This window comes from Phragmites australis, chromosome 7 (assembly GCF_958298935.1).
Source record: "Phragmites australis chromosome 7, lpPhrAust1.1, whole genome shotgun sequence".
NCBI classification, from domain to species: Eukaryota; Viridiplantae; Streptophyta; class Magnoliopsida; order Poales; family Poaceae; genus Phragmites; species Phragmites australis.
The window spans coordinates 12,884,406-12,905,344 of NC_084927.1; the positions used below are offsets into that span (position 1 = coordinate 12,884,406).

General features: G+C 48.0%; 1 protein-coding gene across 1 annotated transcript; it reads right to left on the reverse strand.

Moving 5' to 3' along the window:
- Positions 1–5,114: 5,114 nt before the first annotated feature.
- Positions 5,115–9,712, reverse strand: LOC133925400 (uncharacterized). The gene is made up of 5 exons (XM_062371338.1): positions 8,351–9,712; positions 7,435–7,681; positions 6,635–7,149; positions 6,042–6,145; positions 5,115–5,130 (listed from the first exon to the last, which is right to left on the reverse strand). The coding sequence occupies exons 1-5, from the start codon at positions 9,710–9,712 to the stop codon at positions 5,115–5,117; spliced, it is 2,244 nt and encodes a 747-aa protein (XP_062227322.1).
- Positions 9,713–20,939: the final 11,227 nt, after the last annotated feature.

Below are 20,939 nucleotides of genomic sequence, written 5' to 3' on the forward strand. Positions count from 1 at the left end.
TTTGCACAAACCAATTTTGGGATGATGTAGAGGACTAGTAGGGGCATGTCTCAGCCCAAGGACTCGTGGATTGGAGTGCTAGTTCGCCGGGGAACGCGATCTAAACCCACACTGCACGTGCAGAACTCCAGACTAGGCAGCGGTCATGGCGATCGTGATTCGGCGGCATCAGGGCTCTAATAGATAAACGGGTTGGTGAGGGTTTGTGGGACATCCAGGGGCATGTGCTGGTCAAAGGGTGCGGTGATCGGACCTCAGATTGGCTGGGGAATGCAGATGCCAATTGGCGGCTGCGCGGCTGTCTGCAACGGCGACGGCCATGGCGGTGCAGTGAGGGCTTTGGCGGGCTTGGGGTTCCATTAGGGATCACAAATGATGTACATAGAGGGGAAAAGAGGAGGGAAAGGGGCTGGTCCAGGTTCTCACCTTGCTGCGATGATCGGTGAAGAAGAATTCGTGGAGATGATGATGGCACCGGCGGCGATGACATGTGGCACCAGCGGCATGGTGGCACTGAAGAAGAATTTGTGGAGACGATGATGGCACCGGCGGCGATGACATGTGGCACCAGTGGCATGGTGGCACTGTCCAGCGAGCAGGGGTACAAAGAGGATCCTCAGTGGTGCTGACAACATGCTGTAGCACAGAGACATCATCGACGGTGGTGGGGCGACAGGGCAGCTCCTCCATGGGCGATGACTCATCGGAACAGCGGCGAACAACGGTGGCGGCGATGCATGGGCAGGGCAGCAACTATGGATATGATTTGGAAGGAATGGGAAGGGGCAATTGAGGGTGTGGAGCTCATCTTGATAGCCTGGGTGATGCTAGACAAGAAGGGGAAGAGGAAGAGGCCGGAGGTGGAAGATGAAATGAATGGCTAAGAAAGATGAAACGAATGGCTCTGTTCAAGAATAATTACTTCACCATTACAACTCCAAATTGGACGTTTCAGACTCTATCGTATAGTACTCGAAAAGATATACAACTTTAGTATTCATTAGGACTTCTGAAAACGCCATCTTGATGTCCAAAACTGCACCACAATAAAAACTGTTGAATTCAGCCTTAACTGCGCAAGACTGATCTCGGGGGTAATAACTCTCAAATCCATTATCGAAATAGGTACTTCCATAGGTGCAAATTGAAGCTCTCTATGAGACCTACAACTTTGGTATTGTCAAGATTTGCATTTGTTGCTATCTTGAACTCCTAAGCTGACGACAAGGAGTAACTGACAGTCGGCTTCAATTGCCATTATGGCCATTAAAGTGGCGATTTTGATCATTAATGGAGGAAAATAAAGAGGGAATTGATGAGGCGATTGAATGAGGACAACAACATGTTCAATATTGGCATTTAAACAGTATGGATGCACATTGAATTCATTGGTTTTGGGAGCTCCTATGTTCAGCCATGGAGTCAGAAAGGCAAATGGCTTTGTTCATGTCCTCCTCTCAATCTGAAGATGGAAGGAGGGACAGGGCAGCTTGGGCCATATTTGGTATGGGAAAGAATTAGGGAGAAATAAAGATAAGGAACTTCGGAGCTTTAGGGAAATGGTGACAAGATATAAAATGGAAGAAATTAATATAGGGATCTTGGATAATATTGTGAAAAAGGAGCAAGGATTTATCTAACCTTGAAATTCCTTAATCTATTATAATATTTTATAAATACATTTTTTTCATCACACAAACAAATGCTTTTTAAACTCTAAAATTTATTTGAAAAGCTTCCAAATATCAGGAAAAATGTTATTTATTGTTTTAAAATGCTCAAACCCAAAATCAGAATTTTGGGGTGTGACACAACCCTAGATGGTGACCACTCCCTTGGCTCCCAGGATCTTCACACACTAGTAAGCATAATGCATAATTGCCATGAACTTGGCAAGAGTAGGTATTCCTAAGATGGCATTATATGCTATCTCAAAATCGAATACGCCATACATATTTTTTTTCTATTTGGAAATTGTCATGCTTCTCGGAGTTAACAGGTAGCGATATCTAGCTGATGAGAGTGGCAGAGATCTGGGTACTATATTGTAGAAGGCTTGTGAAACCGGATTGATTGCAGATTGGGAGATCTGCATTCCTCTGAGTGCGTTAGTGAAGTGGATGTTCAGGGAACTCCCTCCATCGATAAGGACCCAGGTAACCCTGTAGTTATTTATCGTAGGCTCAACCACTATCGGGAAGTGGCTTGGTTGTACGAAGTTATCTAGGCAGTGTTCCTGCCTAAAGGAGATTTCGGTGTTCAACTAATTCACCACTTGATGACCCTTGGGAATGACGGCTAGGACTTCTCGGGCCAATGTCTTGCACTACCTCTTGGACTTGTAGGATGCAGAACCACCAAACATGTGGTCGATCGTCCTCTCTCCTAGCTGAAAAGATATTGTGTCCATGTCATCCTTGTGGCCATCTGAGTCAGAGTCCCTGCTTTGGGTCACGAGCTGGACCTTCTTTCTCTTGGTTGCTTTTTTGACTTCCGCCTTGACCAACTTTTTTGAGAGGCAGAACTCATAGATGTTGTGATTGTCAGTTTGGTGGAAATCACACTAGAGCTTTCTGTTTGTTCATCAGGGCCTGGTGTAAAGGTTTTGCACCAGGAAGGATTGGGGCCTAACGCAAGTCATTAATCGAATGACCCTTGACTGGTGAGGTCCGACAACGGTTATTTGATGGATTGTCATCCCAGGAAGCCTTATTCTTGGGGTTACACCTTTTTTGGGTCCAACGCGTCTTGTGATGGGGGATTGTTTGGACTGCCATGGTTAGTACTGTTTCAAGCTAGGGCTAGATGGGAGTTCTCGGCCAGGAGCATGATCTTGGTTTTTAAGTTGACCACCAAGTTGACCCAATCCTTACTAGCTAGGGTAGTTAGATCTATGGTCAGAGGGTGCATGAGGGCCTCCTGTAGAAGGAGGATCCTCTTAGCAGTCGTGGATTTAAAGTGCACAACCACTTGTTGATAATTGGGAGATTGTATGACTAGGTCCCCGACAAGGGCCGATGGTGTTGTGTCCACGTTTGACCGACCATTGCCCACCCCTGGGTTCGTAGGACCTCAAGAGTTTGTAGGATCGTCATCATGATGACCCAGATCATCACCCCTATTTCCGATAGCAAAAACTTCTTGGGGGTAATCTCTGCTAGAGGAGGTGTTTAGATCCATCATGGATATGCTTCATCAGATTACTCCAGGTTGGTATCCTGATAGTCCATTGTTGGGGGATAATAGACCAGCTTGAGGATAATGGTTGACGATCGCTATCAAAGGTCCCTCCAGAGCCTTCGGCCTCTAGACTTAGCAGGAGGCCTTATCCCCGGAGGCTATAGACCCCTTCAGGCTACCCCTCCGGTGCCCATGCGGCCTTTCGAAGCCTAAAGATGCAGCCAACCACTAGAGATAATATCAGGGAAGAAAGGACACCCCTGTGCAACCGACCTGATGTGAGGTGCCTGGCGATTAATGCCGGTGCAAGTGGCGCTTATCCTGACACCCCAACATGATGCAAGTTGTCCTGACACCCTCGGTAGAGTGGCGTCGGGCTGTAATTGGCAACCGGCTCACCCCTCATGGGGTAGGCACCAAAATAGTTACCACGGTAGATATTTATCTTCTATGTAGGGTAAAAGGTAGTTATCCAGGATAAGGCCCAGTAATTCGATCAGGTCCTAGATATTTATACATTGTTATAACATGTACACTAAACTACGTACTACCTTGTAAATAGGGGGTCGTGGTCACCTGGAAGAGAGAGGTCAGAAGGAGCCAACTCAGCACAGCATGGAGGAACATAATCACAAAGTCATCTTGTGATACTCCCCTAGCCCAGTCTATATTTTTACTATCAATACATTCATAGTGTTCTTTCTTCTCAAACTTTGTCTCCAAGCTTGAGTATCCTCCTTAGAAGAAACTCTCGTCATACTTGCTAGGACAAAACAAACTCTTGTTCCAACAGTGGCATTGTCCATGGGCACCGAACACAGAAGTGCCAAAGAGAGGTAGGAATCCACCAGAAAAACCACCAATGCACTAGCCATCATATCCACTGTGGCAACCATGCAACCAGATGCGTGACTGTCTCAGCCGTGCACATCGCGTATACCCACCAGCCTCACTGTCGTATGGGACGGTGTTCCTTCGGCCATGACTGACCTAGAACCTTGGGTCGGTACGGGAACTGCAGACGGCATGGAGCCCTTCCAGCCTCTACATGGTGAAGACCTTGCTATAGCAGAAGAGGTCGCGGTCGAGGTCGCAACCAAGTAGGCCGCCTTCTAGTTGTTCTGGGCGGTCGAACCCTGGAATGTTCCTGCCTGGACTTGGTCCCAAGGTATCTCCTTCGACAACCCCTGGGATGCCCCGAGCGAGCCAACAACCTTTGGAGAATCTATCTGATATGCCTGGAGTGCCCGATCTTTCGGTGAGAGGATAAATATCCATTGAGTGGTGGTGACTCTCGCGATCCGACTATGAACGAACAGGTCTTGGGCGCCTTAGCAATCACAGAACCAACTCCAAATGGTTATTGACCTTGCTGGAATAGCGAGATCAACCTGAACACGAGGTTCAATTCCTGCAAGCAATTGAAGAACAAGCAAGAACAAGATGTAGGCAAACTGAGATCACTGGAATATGGGGTTCTCAATTACTGTCTTACAGGTGGTCGCTGGACACAACTGAAGATCAATGTTTGCACAATGGCTAAACTTAAACAAAAGAAAACCCACCTCATAAGGGAGGCTTGACCTGGAATAAATAGGAGGAGGGGGAGGAGATTTCGGCCAGCAGCAAAGGCAGTGAGAAATCTCCTTCTAACATGTCCTAAACTGCCTAAAACATGACTTTATTACATGGGCCCAGCCCAAAGGATTGGTGGCGCAGCACCCCTTTATTTGTTGCCATGTTCTGGACCTTCATTCCTTAGGAGAATCACGTAGTTCAGTTCACGTGCACGAGCTCGAGTCATCGGTCCTTGTATCATTTCTGGAGTTGTGGAAACAGTAGGTGATGTGGCTGGAACTAAAGAGGTGATGTCCTCATCATCCTCCCCTTCTTGAATCGAAGTCGTCCTCGACGGAAGCTGCTCTTCCTCACCTTCATATGGCTTCAAATCTGCAACATTGAAACTAGAAGAAACACCATAGTCTACAGGAAGGTCAAGTTTATATGCATTGTCATTTATTTTTTTAAGTATCTTGAATGGTCCATCAGCACGCGGCATCAATTTGGACTTGCGCAAAGCAGGGAAACGATCCTTCCTCAAGTGTAACCAAACCAAGTCACCAGGTTGAAAGGTAACATTTTGTCGTCCTTTACTACCTGCAATTTTGTTCTTTGCATTCATACACTCAATATTCTCCTTGGTTTGCTCATGTATTTTCAATATCAGATCTGCACGTTGGTTAGCATCAAAATTCATGTCCTCAGAGGACGAAACAGAGATCAAATCAATTGGTGCACGAGGAATAAAACCATAGACAATTTGGAAAGGGCACATCTTTGTGGAGGAATGGACAGAACGATTGTAAGAAAACTCAATATGAGGCAAACATTCCTCCCATATTTTTAGATTCTTCTTTAGAGTAGCCCTAAGCATGGTAGACAAAGTTCGATTAACAACCTCAGTTTGACCATCGGTTTGGGGATGACATGTAGTGCTGAACAGCAATTTAGTCCACAATTTATTCCACAAAGTTCTCCAAAAATGACTAAGAAATTTTGTATCACGATCTGAAACTATTGTATTGGGCATACCATGCAAGCGAACAATTTCACGGAAGAATAAATCAGCAATGTGAGTAGCATCATCGCTCTTGTGACATGGTATGAAGTGAGCCATTTTAGAAAATCTGTCAACAACGACAAAGATGCTGTCCCTTCCCTTCTTGGTTTGAGGTAATCCTAAGACAAAGTCCATCGAAATATCCTCCCAAGGAATAAAAGGAACAGGGAGAGGCATGTACAAACCATGGGGATTGAGTCGTGACTTAGCTCGTTGACATGTCGAGCAGCGAGCAACAAACCTCTCCACATCACGTCGCATCTTTGGCCAAAAGAAATGATCAGCAAGAATGTCCTCGGTCTTCTTGACGCCGAAATGTCCCATGAGTCCACCTCCATGCGCTTCCTGTAACAACAAAAGACGAACAAAACTTGCTGGAATGCACAGCTTGTTAGCACGAAACAAAAATCCATCGTCCATGAAGAACTTGCCACACGGTCTCCCATTCTTGCAATTCAGTAACACGTCATTGAAATCAGGATCGAGTGCATACTACTCCTTCAGAGTTTCTAGCCCAAAAATCTTAAAATCAAGCTGAGAGAGCATGGTGTATCGGCGAGACAGCGCATCAGCAATCACATTTTCTTTCCCTTTCTTGTGTTTGATGACATAGGGAAAAGACTCAATAAATTCTACCCATTTAGCATGCCGACGATTCAGATTTGATTGGTTTCGAATATGCTTCAAAGATTCATGATCAGAATGAATAATGAATTCTCTAGGCCACAAATAATGCTGCCAAGTCGCAAGCGTTCGAACTAACGCAAGTAGCTCTTTATCATAAGTGGAATAGTTCAAACTAGGGCCACTTAATTTCTCACTGAAATAAGCAACTGGTTTGCCCTCTTGCAGCAACACACCTCCTAGCCCAATTCCACTAGCATCACATTCTAGCTCAAACATCTTAGTAAAATCAGGAAGCTGAAGCAAAGGTGCATGGGTTAACTTATCTTTCAAAGTCAGGAAGGCCTCGTCTTGTGCTGGACCCCAAGAGAATGGAACACCTTTCTTCGTGAGTTCGTTCAGCGGGGCGGCGATGGTGCTGAAATCATGAACGAATCTGCGATAGAATCCAGCAAGCCCGAGGAAACTCCGAATCTGCGTCACCGTGGAAGGAGTTGGCCAGCTCTGGATTGCTTCGATCTTGGCGCTGTCCACTTCGATACCCTGTGCTGTAACAACATAGCCAAGAAAAGATACACGGGCTGTGCAAAAGCTGCACTTATCCAAGTTCCCAAAAAGACATGCACTTCGCAAAGCATCGAAAACAGCACGTAAATGATCAATATGTTCCTCCAAAGAGTTGCTGTAAATCAGTATATCATCAAAATAGACAACCACAAATTTGCCTATGAAAGCACGCAAAAATTCATTCATTAGTCTCATGAAAGTGCTGGGTGCATTAGTTAATCCAAAAGGCATGACTAACCACTCATATAAACCGAACTTAGTTTTGAAAGCTGTTTTCCATTCATCCCCCAATTTCATACGAATCTGATGGTACCCACTACGCAAATCAATCTTAGAGAACACAATAGTGCCACTTAGTTCATCAAGTATATCATCTAACCTAGGGATAGGGTGACGATATCGTACTGTGATATTGTTAATGGTGCGATAATCAACACACATACGCCAGGAGCCATCTTTCTTAGGCACTAAAAGGACAGGAACAGCACATGGGCTAAGAGATTCACGGATGTACCCCTTATCAAGTAATGCTTGTACTTGGCGCTGAATTTCTTTCGTCTCGTCGGGATTGGTGCGATATGGTGCACGGTTGGGTAATGAAGCTCCCGGAATAAGGTCAATCTGATGTTCAATGCCACGGAGAGGTGGGAGACCTGCAGGTAAATCCTTTGGAAAAACGTCGGAGTATTCCTGCAAAAGATTAGTGACAGCAGGAGGCACAAAAGATGGTGCCTAGTCAATCGAAAACAGCACCTGTGTGCATATGAGAGCATAGCAAGTAGAGGCACTAGCGTCCTACTCATCGAAATCAGCTTGAGTAGGAAGCAAAACAGGACCATTCAGTTTTATTTCTTGTGCTACAATCTGATTCTCACTTTGTTTACGCTCTCTACTCGCCCTAGCAAGTTCATCTCGCACAATTTGTTCAGGGGTCATTGGATGCAAAACAATTTTCTTTCCCTTAAAGATGAGTGAGTACTGGTTAGTGCGACCATTATGCACACAATCTGTATCATATTGCCAAGGTCTACCTAGCAACAAGGAGCATGCTTGCATAGGAACAACATCACAATCAACATAATCATGATACGAACCCATAGCAAAGTGGATCCTTACTGAACGTGTTACCTTCATCTTACCACCTTGGTTGAACCATTGGATGTGGTAGGGGTGGGGATGTGGTCGAGTTGAGAGAGCAAGCTTTTCCACCAGATCTGTGCTTGCCAAGTTTTTGCAGCTTCCGCCATCGATGATGATTCGAACTGATCGCTCTTGAACAACGCCTTTGGTGTGAAACAAAGTATGGCACTGGTTTTGTTCTTGTGGTGCAAGCTGAGTACTAAGTACACGCTGCACTACCAGGCTCAAATACTTGTCGGCATCATCAGCAGCAACATGTTCTTCATGAGCAAATGTATCTTCGTGTCCTGCAACGTCAGTGGCAAGCATGGCATATGTGGCATCATCCAAATCACTAGCTGAAGAATACTCACCATCCTCACGTATGACCAGCACCCGCTTGTTTGGACACTCACGAATGACGTGTCCATAGCCCTTGCAGCGGTGGCATTGTATCTCCTTAGTGCGTCCGGTAGAAGCAACCGAAACACTTGGTGTTGAACTGTTGTGTGCAGCTTTGGTTTGTACATGAGGTGCTAAAGCCACGGTTTGCTGTTTGCTGCTGGATGGAGATGGTGCAGCCGAAGGGGAGGACGACGCAGCCGTAGTGGCTGGTTTCCAAGAGTTGGTGCGACCTGCAGAATAGTTAGCTCGTGTTCTCGTTTGACGTCCCTGCACTTCACGTTCAGCTTTGCAAGCAAGATGGAACAAACGAGTAATATTATTGTACTCCTTGTAATCAAGAACATCCTGAATTTCACGATTCAGCCCCCCCAAAAACCACGCCATAGCTGCATCGTCATTCTCAACTAAGCCACAACGCAACATACCAATTTGTAGCTCCTGATAGTACTCTTCAACAGAATTGGTACCTTGACGTAAGCGTTGTAGTTTATTAAGCATGTCACGAGCATAGTATGAGGGAACAAATCTATGTCGCATAAGTAATTTTAAAGCTTCCCAAGTTGTGGGGATGTTATTGAAATGCTTACCACAATGTTCTCTCCACCAAATAGATGCAAAATCTGTAAACTCACTAGTAGCAGCCCTAACTTGGTTATTTGCAGGAAAAGCATGGCATGCAAACTTTTGATCAACAGCGAGCTCCCAGTTAACATAAGCATCAGGATCATATTTGCCATTGAACGCAGGTATAGTGAATTTAACTTTAGCAAAAGAATCATCCTGATTACGCACCTCACTTCGGTGCTGGTTTTGACGCATACCTTGCTGATTTGCACACCGCCGACGATGATCCCGAGCATTGTGGTTATTGGGAAGCTCTTCATGCTCGGTGTCACCAGCGTAATCAGCATCGCCCTGTTCATCAATCTCACTATGGGCAGCTTGGCCCTGTACAACATTAGCAAGCTGTTGTGACAGGTCCTGAAGGCGTGTCATGATGTTGGCCAGATTAGTGTTGGTGGTGGCCTGGGCGATCTTCATCTCATTGAGCGTTGCACCTGTTGCAAGCTGGGAGCTCTCAAGCTGGCCCAGGCGCTCATTTGTTGTTCGGATATCCTCGTCAAGTCCTTCTACCTGCAGCCTCATTTGCCGCTCAAAGTGCTGTATGATGCCCTTTGTTTGAGGAGAATGCGCCATCCTGTTGTCTGAAGTATCCGAAGGACCTATCATTGTTAGCACAACAAAACAAGAGAGCAAGGAACACAAGTGTATGTCCAACAACTTCAGGGTGTGGTGCTGTTCAGGTTACACACGCTAAAGCCATTATCAAATTCTTACAAATTCTTACCAAGCCGACAGGGGTGACCTGCAACCAGCGGCGTCAACCAGTGAAGATTGGATGGAGCGATTGCCAGTGACACAAAGCCGTTCGTTGTAGAAATCTGTGTAGCTATAGGAAGGTTTCACTTTGTAGCAAGGATGAGCACAATCAATTCAGCACATGCAAGTTGAATAAGTGTTCAAAATATGTTGCAATGCTGCTGGTATAAACAAGGTGAGAAACGTATCAGCTTGGTTGCGCAACGAATAATGTGACTTGATGCAAGCAACGAATAAATCTCACACCAAGTACTAGGAGAGACCCTAGCCAACTACTCAAAGCTGCTGTTAGGGGGGCAGAAAAGTTCACACGACGTGAGGCACATGCATATGAAAACGAAGTTCAATGCAAACAGCCCCTAGCTTGAGTAGTATGCAACAGCTAGGCTCGAACGATGAAATGGAATTTTTTTTTTTGGTGCAACGAAGGCTATCAGGAAGCACGAGTGTAGCCTATGCTAGGTCCTGGGAGTGTACTGGGCACAATTTTTTTTTGTAGTTGTGGCGCACAGGGGTAAAAAGGTTATTAAAAGAAGGAAGCCTGTGCGCATGGATCAACCAGGTACTTTCCTTCCTATTTCAATGGATCAGCAAACCCTGGAAATGGCTCTTGCCTTCTATGGTTGAGACAACAAGAGGAAATTACAGCACGACCCAACAGCGTTCTGATATGGTAGAAAACTTTCCTATTGCATGACCCCCTTTTTTTTGACAACTAGGTGCGGATTTTTCTTTCCTTTTTGTGTTGTGCACCTTGCCTTTTTCCTTGCTAATGCTGGTTCCTGGAAGAAAAACAGGCGCTGGAACTTTCCTTGCTAAAGCCATTTAAAAAGGAAAGACACCTGGGCGTAGAAATATGAGTAGAAACTATCCAATTCGGAGAGAGCTTTCCAAGCGGGTATGGATGGGATGTGTAGGTTGTTGCGTGGGAAAACAAGGGTTGTATCGTGGTGCAAAGCGAGAAATACAGAGTTGTTGTGCGACCAGCAACACAGAACGATGATAGAACACAAATTCAACAAAGCAAAAATACTGAAAGAAAGATGCAATGGCACAACGGTTTTGGACAGCAAGACTAACCTATCCTTTTTTTTTTTGGCTTTTATGTGGATGATAGGAACGTAAATTGCATGACAAGGGTAGGGGAACGATCTCACCGAGCAACCTAAAATCTGATACCACTTGATATGCCTGGAGTGCCCGATCTTTCGGTGAGAGGATAAATATCGATTGAGTGGTGGTGACTCTCGCGATTCGACTATGAACGAACAGGTCATGGGCGCCTTAGCAATCGCAGAACCAACTCCAAATGGTTATTGACCTTGCTGGAATAGCGAGATCAACCTGAACACGAGGTTCAATTCCTGCAAGCAATCGAAGAACAAGCAAGAACAAGATGTAGGCAAACTGAAATCACTCGAATATGGGGTTCTCAATTACTGTCTTACAGGTGGTCGCTGGACACAACTGAAGATCAATGTTTGCACAATGGCTAAACTTAAACAAAAGAAAACCCACCTCATAAGGGAGGCTTGACCTGGACTAAATAGGAGGAGGGGGAGGAGATTTCGGCCAGTAGCAAAGGCAGGGAGAAATCTCCTTCTAACATTTCCTAAACTGCCTAAAACATGACTTTATTACATGGGCCCAGCCCAAAGGATTGGTGGCGCAGCACCCCTTTATTTGTTGCCATGTTCTGGACCTTCATTCCTTAGGAGAATCACGTAGTTCAGTTCACGTGCACGAGCTCGAGTCATCGGTCCTTGTATCATTTCTGGAGTTGTGGAAACAGCAGGTGATGTGGCTGGAACTAAAGAGGTGATGTCCTCATCACTATCCACCCAGTGTCCTCCTCACCCCCCCTGGCGAAAGAAGGTTCTGAAGATGCACAATGCACCAGTGTGCGTAGACCCTGCCAGCACCTTTGACGCAGCCCTCATGATACCAACCACGCGCGGGGAAACCCAATCCACCTCGTCTAGGGAGGCGTAGTCGGAGCCACTCTGGCTCCAAAAATCGGTTCACCAGATGACCCCGACGGTCTCCCCAGAGGAAATGAGGCCCTAGGGAAACTACAGGCTCCGGGCACGTGGCCCCCGGCACTGACCTCAATGTCAACCATGAGCTCCAGTACCCCCGGAGGCATACGGGTGTATCCTACACGGACCAGGGCACGACCAAAACACCAATGACTACTAAATCCTCACGACTTTTCGGGAGGAGTACCTTGAAAGACAAGCAGGATACCTGGCTACAGAGTGAACCGACGAAGGACAGCATAGGGGTCGGAAGCCTGGGGCAAATTCCCGGGTAGATTCTTGGCCCTCCGACCCCGCTCTATTGCCATCAACTCCGCTACCGACGGTGCAATATCCTAGTGACGAGGACTGAGTCGAAGAACACCGTCACAAGGCTTCGGACGGGTACCCCCAGAGCCAGGCAATGGCTAAGGGCTGAGTGGGTTGAGGACCACCTCTCCCGACTAGCCTTCGGCTCAACCTCCGACACATGCTATCACTAGGCTCTGGACGGGTTACCCCTGGAGCCGGGCAATGGCTAAGGGCCGACGGGGTTGAGGACCACCTCTCCCGACCTAGCCGTAGGCTTCGAGGTCTTCAAGCCCATATTCTGGCAAAGGTACGCCCGGTATTACCTATAGATAGTTTACCCAGCTAGTCTATCTTTCGTGTAGTACGATAAAAATATGTTGGAGGCCTCCAACCTTACTACTAGAAGTTTTTACAATAGATAGCCATTAGGTAGAATGGTAAATCTAGATTACATCCCTGTTTAGCGGTAAGCAGTAGAACTTAAGTTACATCTTCATTTGACATGAGTTATGAATAGTCATCTGACCTAGTTATGTCTTATACTACAATTAGATACTTATTCAATAGTAGACTACAAAACTTGACTAGTACGTAACCATGCAAAATCCATGCCTATAGCCGTGCCGCTTGCCTAGGTCACCCAGAGGGAAGATTTTGCCAGGGTGTCCTGGAAGGCGTTGCATAGCCTCGGCAGTGAAAAAGCCATGCCGGGGGATGTCCTCAAGGGCGGTGATGCGGTGTTTTGAGGAATGCTGTTGCAAATAATCCTTGTTGCACGATATGCCCACACACCATGGGCATAGCAGGCCTAGGTCACCGTGGAGGCATCAAGTCTAGGTTTCCTGGAAGGTGTTGCATAGCCTCGGTAGTGTGTAGATGCCGGTTATCAAGGGACTTCCTTAGTAATGTAGTTGCGGTGCCCCCAAAGGATTTCTTTAGAAAGCGTGACACGCCTACAAACCTGTAAGCATTGCTCACCTAAACCTAAAGTCACCTGAAAGGTTTCCCAGAGGGTAGGCTTTGCCTGGGTAGGTAGTGGAGCCCACATGCCTGCAGCAGCACAACATGCCTAGGTCACCTAGAGGGCAAATTATGCCAGGGTGTCGTGGAAGGCATTGCATAGCCTCGGTAGTGTGGACGCCACATATCAAGGGATGACCTTGATGTGAGGATGCGGTGCTTTGAGGAATGATGTCGCAAGGAATCCTCATTGCATGATGTGCTTATATCCCGCGAGCGCAGCATGCCTAGGTCACCGTGAGGGCGTCAAACCTAGATTTCCTGGAAGGTATTGCATAGCTTCAGTCATATAAATGCCACGCCCCATGGCACACCCTTGGTGGGTAGTGTTCCGGTGCACCCGTGGCGTTTGCTCGGGAGCACGACAAGCCTACACACCATGGGCGTAGCATGCCTAGGTCACCTGGAAGGCAAGACTGCTAAGGTTTCGTGGAAGGTATTGCGTAGCCCCAATAGTGTGTAGAGCCTTCAACGTTAATACATGCCGAAGGGGATACAAAACCTCCGGCAAAAATGGAGAGTCCTACAAAACCTCTGGTAAAAATGAAGAGTCATACAAAACCTTTGGCAAAAACGGAGAGTCCTACAAAACCTCCAGCAAAAATAGAGAGTACTACAAAACCTCTGACAAAAATGGAGAAACTTATAGAACCTCTCGAAAAAATGGAGAGTCCTACAAAACCTCTAGGAAAAATGGAGAGTCCTGCAAAACCTCCGGCAAAAAACAGAGAAACTTACAAAACCTCCGGCATAAACGGAGAGTCCAACCAAACCTCCAACAAAAACGGAGAGCCCTATGAAAGCTTCGGCGAAAACAAAGAGACTTCCGAAAACCTCCGCAAGGCGGAGCATCTTACAAAAACCTCCGCCAACAACAGATAGCCTTGCAAAACCTCTACCATAATGGAGGGACTCCCAAAACCCCACAAGATGGAGAGTCTTACAAAATCTCGGACAAAAATGGAGAGACTTCTGAAGACCTATGCGAGTTAGAGTGTCTTACAAAAACCTCTGCCAACAATGGATAGCCTTGCAAAACCTCCGCCAAAAAGGAGAAACTCCCAAAATCTCTGCAAGAAGGAGAGTCTTAGAAAATCTCTGCAAGATGGAGAGAATTCCAAAAACCCCCTGCAAGTGGGAATATCTTCCAAAAACCTCAGCCAAATGGTGAGGTTCCAAAAAAACCTATCGGACAAAATCCCCCAGTATCTTGAAGGCAAGAGCCTCTGTAGCAGAGGGGTGTGAAGCCCACTAGCCCCCGACAAGCACAACCAACAGACCAAAGGGGTATAAACCCCTCTCCCGCAGGAAGAGGTATTGCCTGCATGACTCAAACATGTATGGGAATAGGTAAAGTTATTACCCTGCAGTCTTGTCGGTGGATGAACACCGCAAGCAGGGATCCTGAGGGACCCCCTTTGAGATTCGGCCGAGGGGCTGGTCCTAGAACTACCTCATACGTGGGGTTAATGCATGTGGGACTCAGGCGGGATGAACCATCATTGGCTGGAAGGAATAAATGCACCAAGGATTTAGACAGGTTCAGACCGCACGGAGGCGTAATACCCTACTCCTGTGTGTCTAGTATATTATCAATGCTCTTCGAATGCCTTTCTCTGGATCTCTAGCACTCTCATTTTTCTCTAAGTTACAAGGTCTTGGGGCCTATCTTTTTGCTGTTCTATCGGCTGTGTTTGAAGTCCCTCTCTACGAAGTGCTCCCCCCTTTTATCTACTGGGGAGAGGCCCTCCAGGGAGTGCCCAGAACGAGGGCACAAGTTCCCGTAAACAATAAATGGAAAGCAACCAACATGGGTCTACAGTTGATGTTACCAAGGGTTGAAAATGCATCCCTCGGACGGCCCCATCGGTCTTCATGTCCCAACTTTAGCAAGCGCAGGGGCGCCCACCGGCCAGTCTCTGAGTACTCTCTCATGCCCGTTTGGTCAGAGTAGGTCTGACATGGTCTGATGCAACAGGGCGATAGGCGATAAGCCTCAAGCCCATCGAAGATATCTTCAAGCCATCTTTCTTCATGAGCCCCGCGAAGGGACATGCGATGGGACCCGCCGCATTAATTGTTCCCACACCCTCCTGTCAGGCGGTGGCAGGGACTGACGTATTCAGTACGACAGGCATGGGGGAGAGTGGTTGGATGTGACCGTCCATGCTCCCCCTTAAATGCAGCACCGGGCCTCCCACCGATTGATACCTCATCGTGGAGTCCCTGTGGAGTCCACCGGCATGGGGCTTCTCGGGTCCTTGGGGAACTCTAGGTACTCGAGGACCAATTGCTCTTGGCCCCGAGTGCCCACTCCCGGACCTGGCTCTTCTTGGGTCCTCGGGGCACTCTGGGTACTCGGGGACCAACTGCACTTGGCCCCGAGCGCCCACTCCTGGACCTGGCTCTTCTCGAGTCCTTGGGAAACTCTGGGTACTCGGGGACCAACTGTTCTTGGCCCCGAGCACCTCCTCCCGAACCTGGCTCTTCTCGGGTCCTTGGGGCACTCTAGGTACTTGGGGACCAGTTCTTGGCCCCGAGCACCCCCTCCCGAACCTGGCCTCCCTCGGGCCCTTGGGGAGGTGGTCCCCGAGGGAAGGCACCATGTGGCACTACGCTGTCCTGGCCTCGGGACTCGGGAACCCCCGGATCCCGTATCACCGACAAGTCTTGTCTAAAGACACAATTCATACATCATTTATAAAGATCATGCTAACATAAAGGAAAAGCCCACTTTGCATGGCACGGGAAATAGTATGGTATCCCTAACTTGTTATTGCAGGAGTCGGGCAGTGGCTAAAGGCTAGGGGGTCGAGGACCCCTTGTCCCATCTAGCCTTCGGTATCGCCTCCGACACACCGTCGCCAGGCTCCAGTCGGATTACCTCCGGAGCCGGGCACCGGCTAAGGGCCGAAAGGGTCGAGGACCACCTCTCTCGCCTAGGCTTCGGCTTCGCCTCTGACACACCGTCGCCAGGCTCTAGGCGGATTACCACAGGAGCCGGGTAGCAGCTAAGGACCAAGGAGGTCGAGGACCACCTCTTGCATCTGGCCTTTGGCTTCGCCTCCAACACTCCATCGCCAAGCTCCGGGCGGATTACCTTCGGAGCCGGGCAGCGGCTAAGGGATGAGGCGGTCAGGGTTCACCTCTCCCTCCTAGCCTTCATCCTCACCTCCGACATGCCGTCACCAGGCTTCGGGCAAATTACCTCCAGAGCCGAGCAGCGGCTAAGGGCCGAGGGGTTCGAGGGCCACCTCTTCTGCCTAGGCTTCGGATTCACCTCTAACATGCCATTGCCAGGCTTTAGGCAGATTAACTTTGGAGCCAAGCAGTGGCTAAGGACCGAGGAGGTCGAAGTTGACCTCTCCCATCTAGCCTTCGGCTTCGCCTCTGACACGCCGTTGCCAGGCTCCGGACGGATTACCTCCGGAGCAGGGTAGTGGCTAAGTGCCGAGCGGGTCGAGGACCACCTCTACCGCTTAGCCTTCGGCTTCTCCTCTGACACACCATTGCTGGCTCCAGGCTGATTACCTCTGGAGCTGGGCAACGGCTAAGGGCCAAGGGGGTCGCGGACCACCTCTCCCTCCCAGCCTTCGACTTCACCTCCAACATGTCAGCGCCAGGCTCCGAGCGGATTACCTCTGGAGCCGGGCAGGGGCTAAGGGCTGAGGGGGTTGAGGATCACCTCTCCCACCTAGCCTTTAGCTTTGCCTCTAACACGCCATCATCAGGCTCCAGGTGGATTACCTTCGGTGCTGGGCAGCAGCTAAGGGCCAACGGGGTCGAGGACCAGCTCTCCAGTCTGGCCTTCAGCTTCACCTTCGACATGCTATCACCAGGCTCCGGGTGGATTACCTCTGGAGTCGGGCAGCAGCTAAGGGCCGAGGAGGTTGAGGACCACCTCTCCCACCTAGCCTTCGGCTTCGCCTCCGACACACTATTGCCAGGCTTTAAACAGATTGCCTCTGAAGCCGGGTGGTGGCTAAGGACCCAAAGGGTCGAGGACCACCTCCGGAGTTTGTCTCCAAAGGTTCCAGATGGACTTCGCTGGGTCAAAAATCTGGAACAAATTTGGAAGAAGGCCCTACTAGCGTTGCGGAGTATGCGATAACCAGGAACAACGAGGTTGCCACTGCTTCACCCGACCCTCCTTAGTTACCCTACATATCTACCACCACCAGATTCCTAAGGCCACCTCTCCCCCAGAAGGAATGAAACTGGCGATGATTTATGCAAAGGCTCGGTACCTCGGTTATCCAAAAAACTAGTCATCGCCTACAAAGGGGACAAAGAAGTGCGGCTCGAAGGCACGAAGGCACACAGACATGCGGTCCCTGCTCGAAGGTCCAAATTATATTATTAAACAAATCGTGCATTCGGAGGACACGTACAAAGAAGCAAACAGTACAAAGGTCGTTGTAGAGGAGACAAACCTCGAGAGAGCATACTAGGGGGAGAAAGAGTACATGGTGGCAAAAGAAAACTATGGCCCGCGGCAGGGCCATAGTCAAATAGCAAAATAGGGATGTCCACGAAGCACCCCTGAAGGCCACCTTCGCCACCTATGGATCCCGGTAGGGGCCGCGCATGGAGCGGCGTATGCACGTCATCCGTAGCTTGCTGCAATGGAAGCTGATGTAGTAGCCGGCCCTCGAGCTATCAGAAAACGAAGAAAAAACTGAAGGAGCCACCATTGAGGCCTCCTCCCGCTTCTTCCCGACCCTCTCCGCTGAAGCCCGCTCCTCCTCGTCACTCTCCCTCCGTACGAGATCCTAGTCGACCTCATCCTCATCATTAGAAATATCGATGATCTCGATATTCATGGCCTCCCGAACCGGGGGTTAGGCAGGGTGACAGGCAGCTGTCCACCCCATAGGGACGAAAGCTAGACGCCCACTAGCGCCACCGCCGGTGGCCAAAACAATACAAAGAATCTAAATTGGCCTCGGCACAGACCCTAGAGTGCATCACCTCCACCGATGCCCCTCCAGCCTCTAGTCCCGATACCGCATACTCTAACTCCAATAGGCTTCGGAACATACATCATCTGCTGATATGTCTCCGGCCTTCGACTCCAACTTCAACGCTGGCTGCACCTCCAACCTCAGCATAACCCCAATGTGTGCTGCCATCACCAATGCACCATCAGCCTTGAGCATCACCATCAACGCTCATTGTTCATGCTGAAATACTCCTCAGGGACATTAAGCTTCACCATCAACGCCCGTAGTTCCCGCTAAAATACTCCTCAGGGACAGTGAATGGTCTTTGGCCATTCTTGTTACAAACCCAGGCTGGAATTGGTTTTCCTCTACATCCTCTCACCCCTCCAAACGTTGAGGCCAGAGAATGAGGGGGTACTGTTGGGGAAAAATATACCAGCCTGAGGATAATGGTTGATGATCGCTATCAAAGGTCCCTCCAGAGCCTTCGGCCTCCAGACTCAGCAGGAGGCCTTATCCCCATAGGCTGCGGACCCCTTCGGGCTGCCTCTGGTGCCCATGTGGCCTTCTGAAGCCTAAAGACGCAGCCGGCCTCCAGAGATAATATCAGGGAAGCAAGGACACCCTCCTGGAACCTACCTGACATGAGGTGATGGGCGATTAATGCCGGTGCAAGTGGTGCGTATCCTAACACTCCAACATGATGCAAGTTATCCTAACACCTCTGGTAGAGCGGCGTCGGGTCGTAATTGGCAACCGGCTCACCCCTTAGGGGGCAGACACCAAAATAGTTACCATCATAGATATTTATCTTCTATGTAAGGTAAAAGGTAGTTATCCAGGATAAGGCCTAGTAATTCAGCTAGGTCCTAGATATTTGTACATCGTGATAACTTGTACACTAAGCTACATACTACCTTATAAATAGGGGATTGTGGTCACCTGGAAGAGAGAGGTGAGAAGGAGCCCACTCAACACAGCATGGAGGAGCATAATCACAAATTCTTCCTGTGATACTCCTCCTAGCCCAGTCCATATTTTTACTATCAATACATTCGTGGTGTTCTTCCTCTCAAACTTCGTCTCCAAGCTTGAGTCTCCTCCTTAGAAGAAACTCTCACCGTACTTGCTAGGACAAGATGAACTCTTGTTCCAATATCCATGTTGTCAGAAGATGCGAGGATTGATCCCAACTTGCTATAAATCAGAAATTCACAGTTGTCTTGCTAGCTGAGTGGTTCAAACTCGATGCCGTAATCATTGCTGAAATCTACCCGATCGATCACTGGTTCGTCGGGAAGAGAGCTAAAGTTGTCATAGAACCCCTCATTTGAAAAACCAGTTTTCGGCAAAATTTTGGGTGATATCAACATATGTCATGTGTAGACTCTTCAACGCCTTTTATCTTGATACCCACGGATGGCGCCAACTGTTGCAATTACTAAACCACTGATATAATGAACTTGTCGAAGAATAGGGGGATGCTTCGATTAGACGAATCAAAAGGGGAACACACATGAGTTAGATAAGTTTGGACCTTCTGTTAGTCTTGAATTGATCTGAGCCTATTATAAGGGGGTGTAGCTAGCTTAGATGGATCTAAACCTAGTCGACAGCTTCTTACTTAGCTTCGCTTTGCTTGTATGGACTCCTAATGACTTGTAGTGGCTTGTGGAACTCTCCTCCATAGGGCCCCTTGGCTCCGTATATATATGGAGGTATTGTAGTCCTCATGACTCTTCCTACAGGGTGCCTTAGATACCCGTGGGTACTTTCCTTTATTCTAGGGATCACCTTCCTAGAGATAAAGATATGCTTCGAGAATTATAGGACAGCTTGGGGTACCTGGATATGGTAATTATCTATTATTCGTGATCATGCTAAATGAAGCTATAATATATTATATCTCATTATACAAATAAATATGACCAAAGGCCTATGCAGGTTCCGTTGAGAATCTCAAAAAGTTTGGATGAGTACATTCTTGTTTAGACAGTGGCTTGGGCCCATTAATTAAAATTATCTACAGGCCACCGGTCTTGCATACATGTACGTATCTTAATTAGGATCATTGGATGAAACTTATTCAACAACGATGATTCTACAACATATATGTTTTGGACCCCACCTTTGGGTCCCCTATGCAAACAATATCAGTCCCTGGATCAGTAGCTGATATGCACAATTTCAACAAAAATGGATATCATGTACATACTTTGAATATTACCTGAATTAAAACCTTACGATGCAGTGAAACTTAATAGGTAGATCCCAAGGCCTACATGCATCTTGGGTGCGGACAAAACCTTAGTCTTCTACTCTTCATCGCCATTGGCATAGTCTTTCTCGGGATCTTCAACTGAAGTACATAAGGTACTTAGCAAGTCCTACCGCAAGGGGAAAAGTAGAAGCATAGGTGTGGAGCGAGGAAAAGGCTATAGAACCCTTAGGTTTTGCGGAAAGCCAATTTTTGATGCAAGGGTCTAGTTTTGCAAAGCCTTTTTCAATATAGTTGTGAAAAACAAAGTTAAGTTTAAGATTATGGGGTCGTTGGTCTTGGGGGAGATGCAATCCGTCTCTCTAGTTCCCAAGTCTTAAAGTTGGTGGACACCACGTCCCTGCCAACCCAAGGCTCAAAGCTTGCATTTCCAAAACACATGCACACTGCCCACTCACACATCAAGAAATACTCACACCATGGAGCTAATCAATCATTAAGAGACCACACCATAGCCTTGTTCATGACCATGG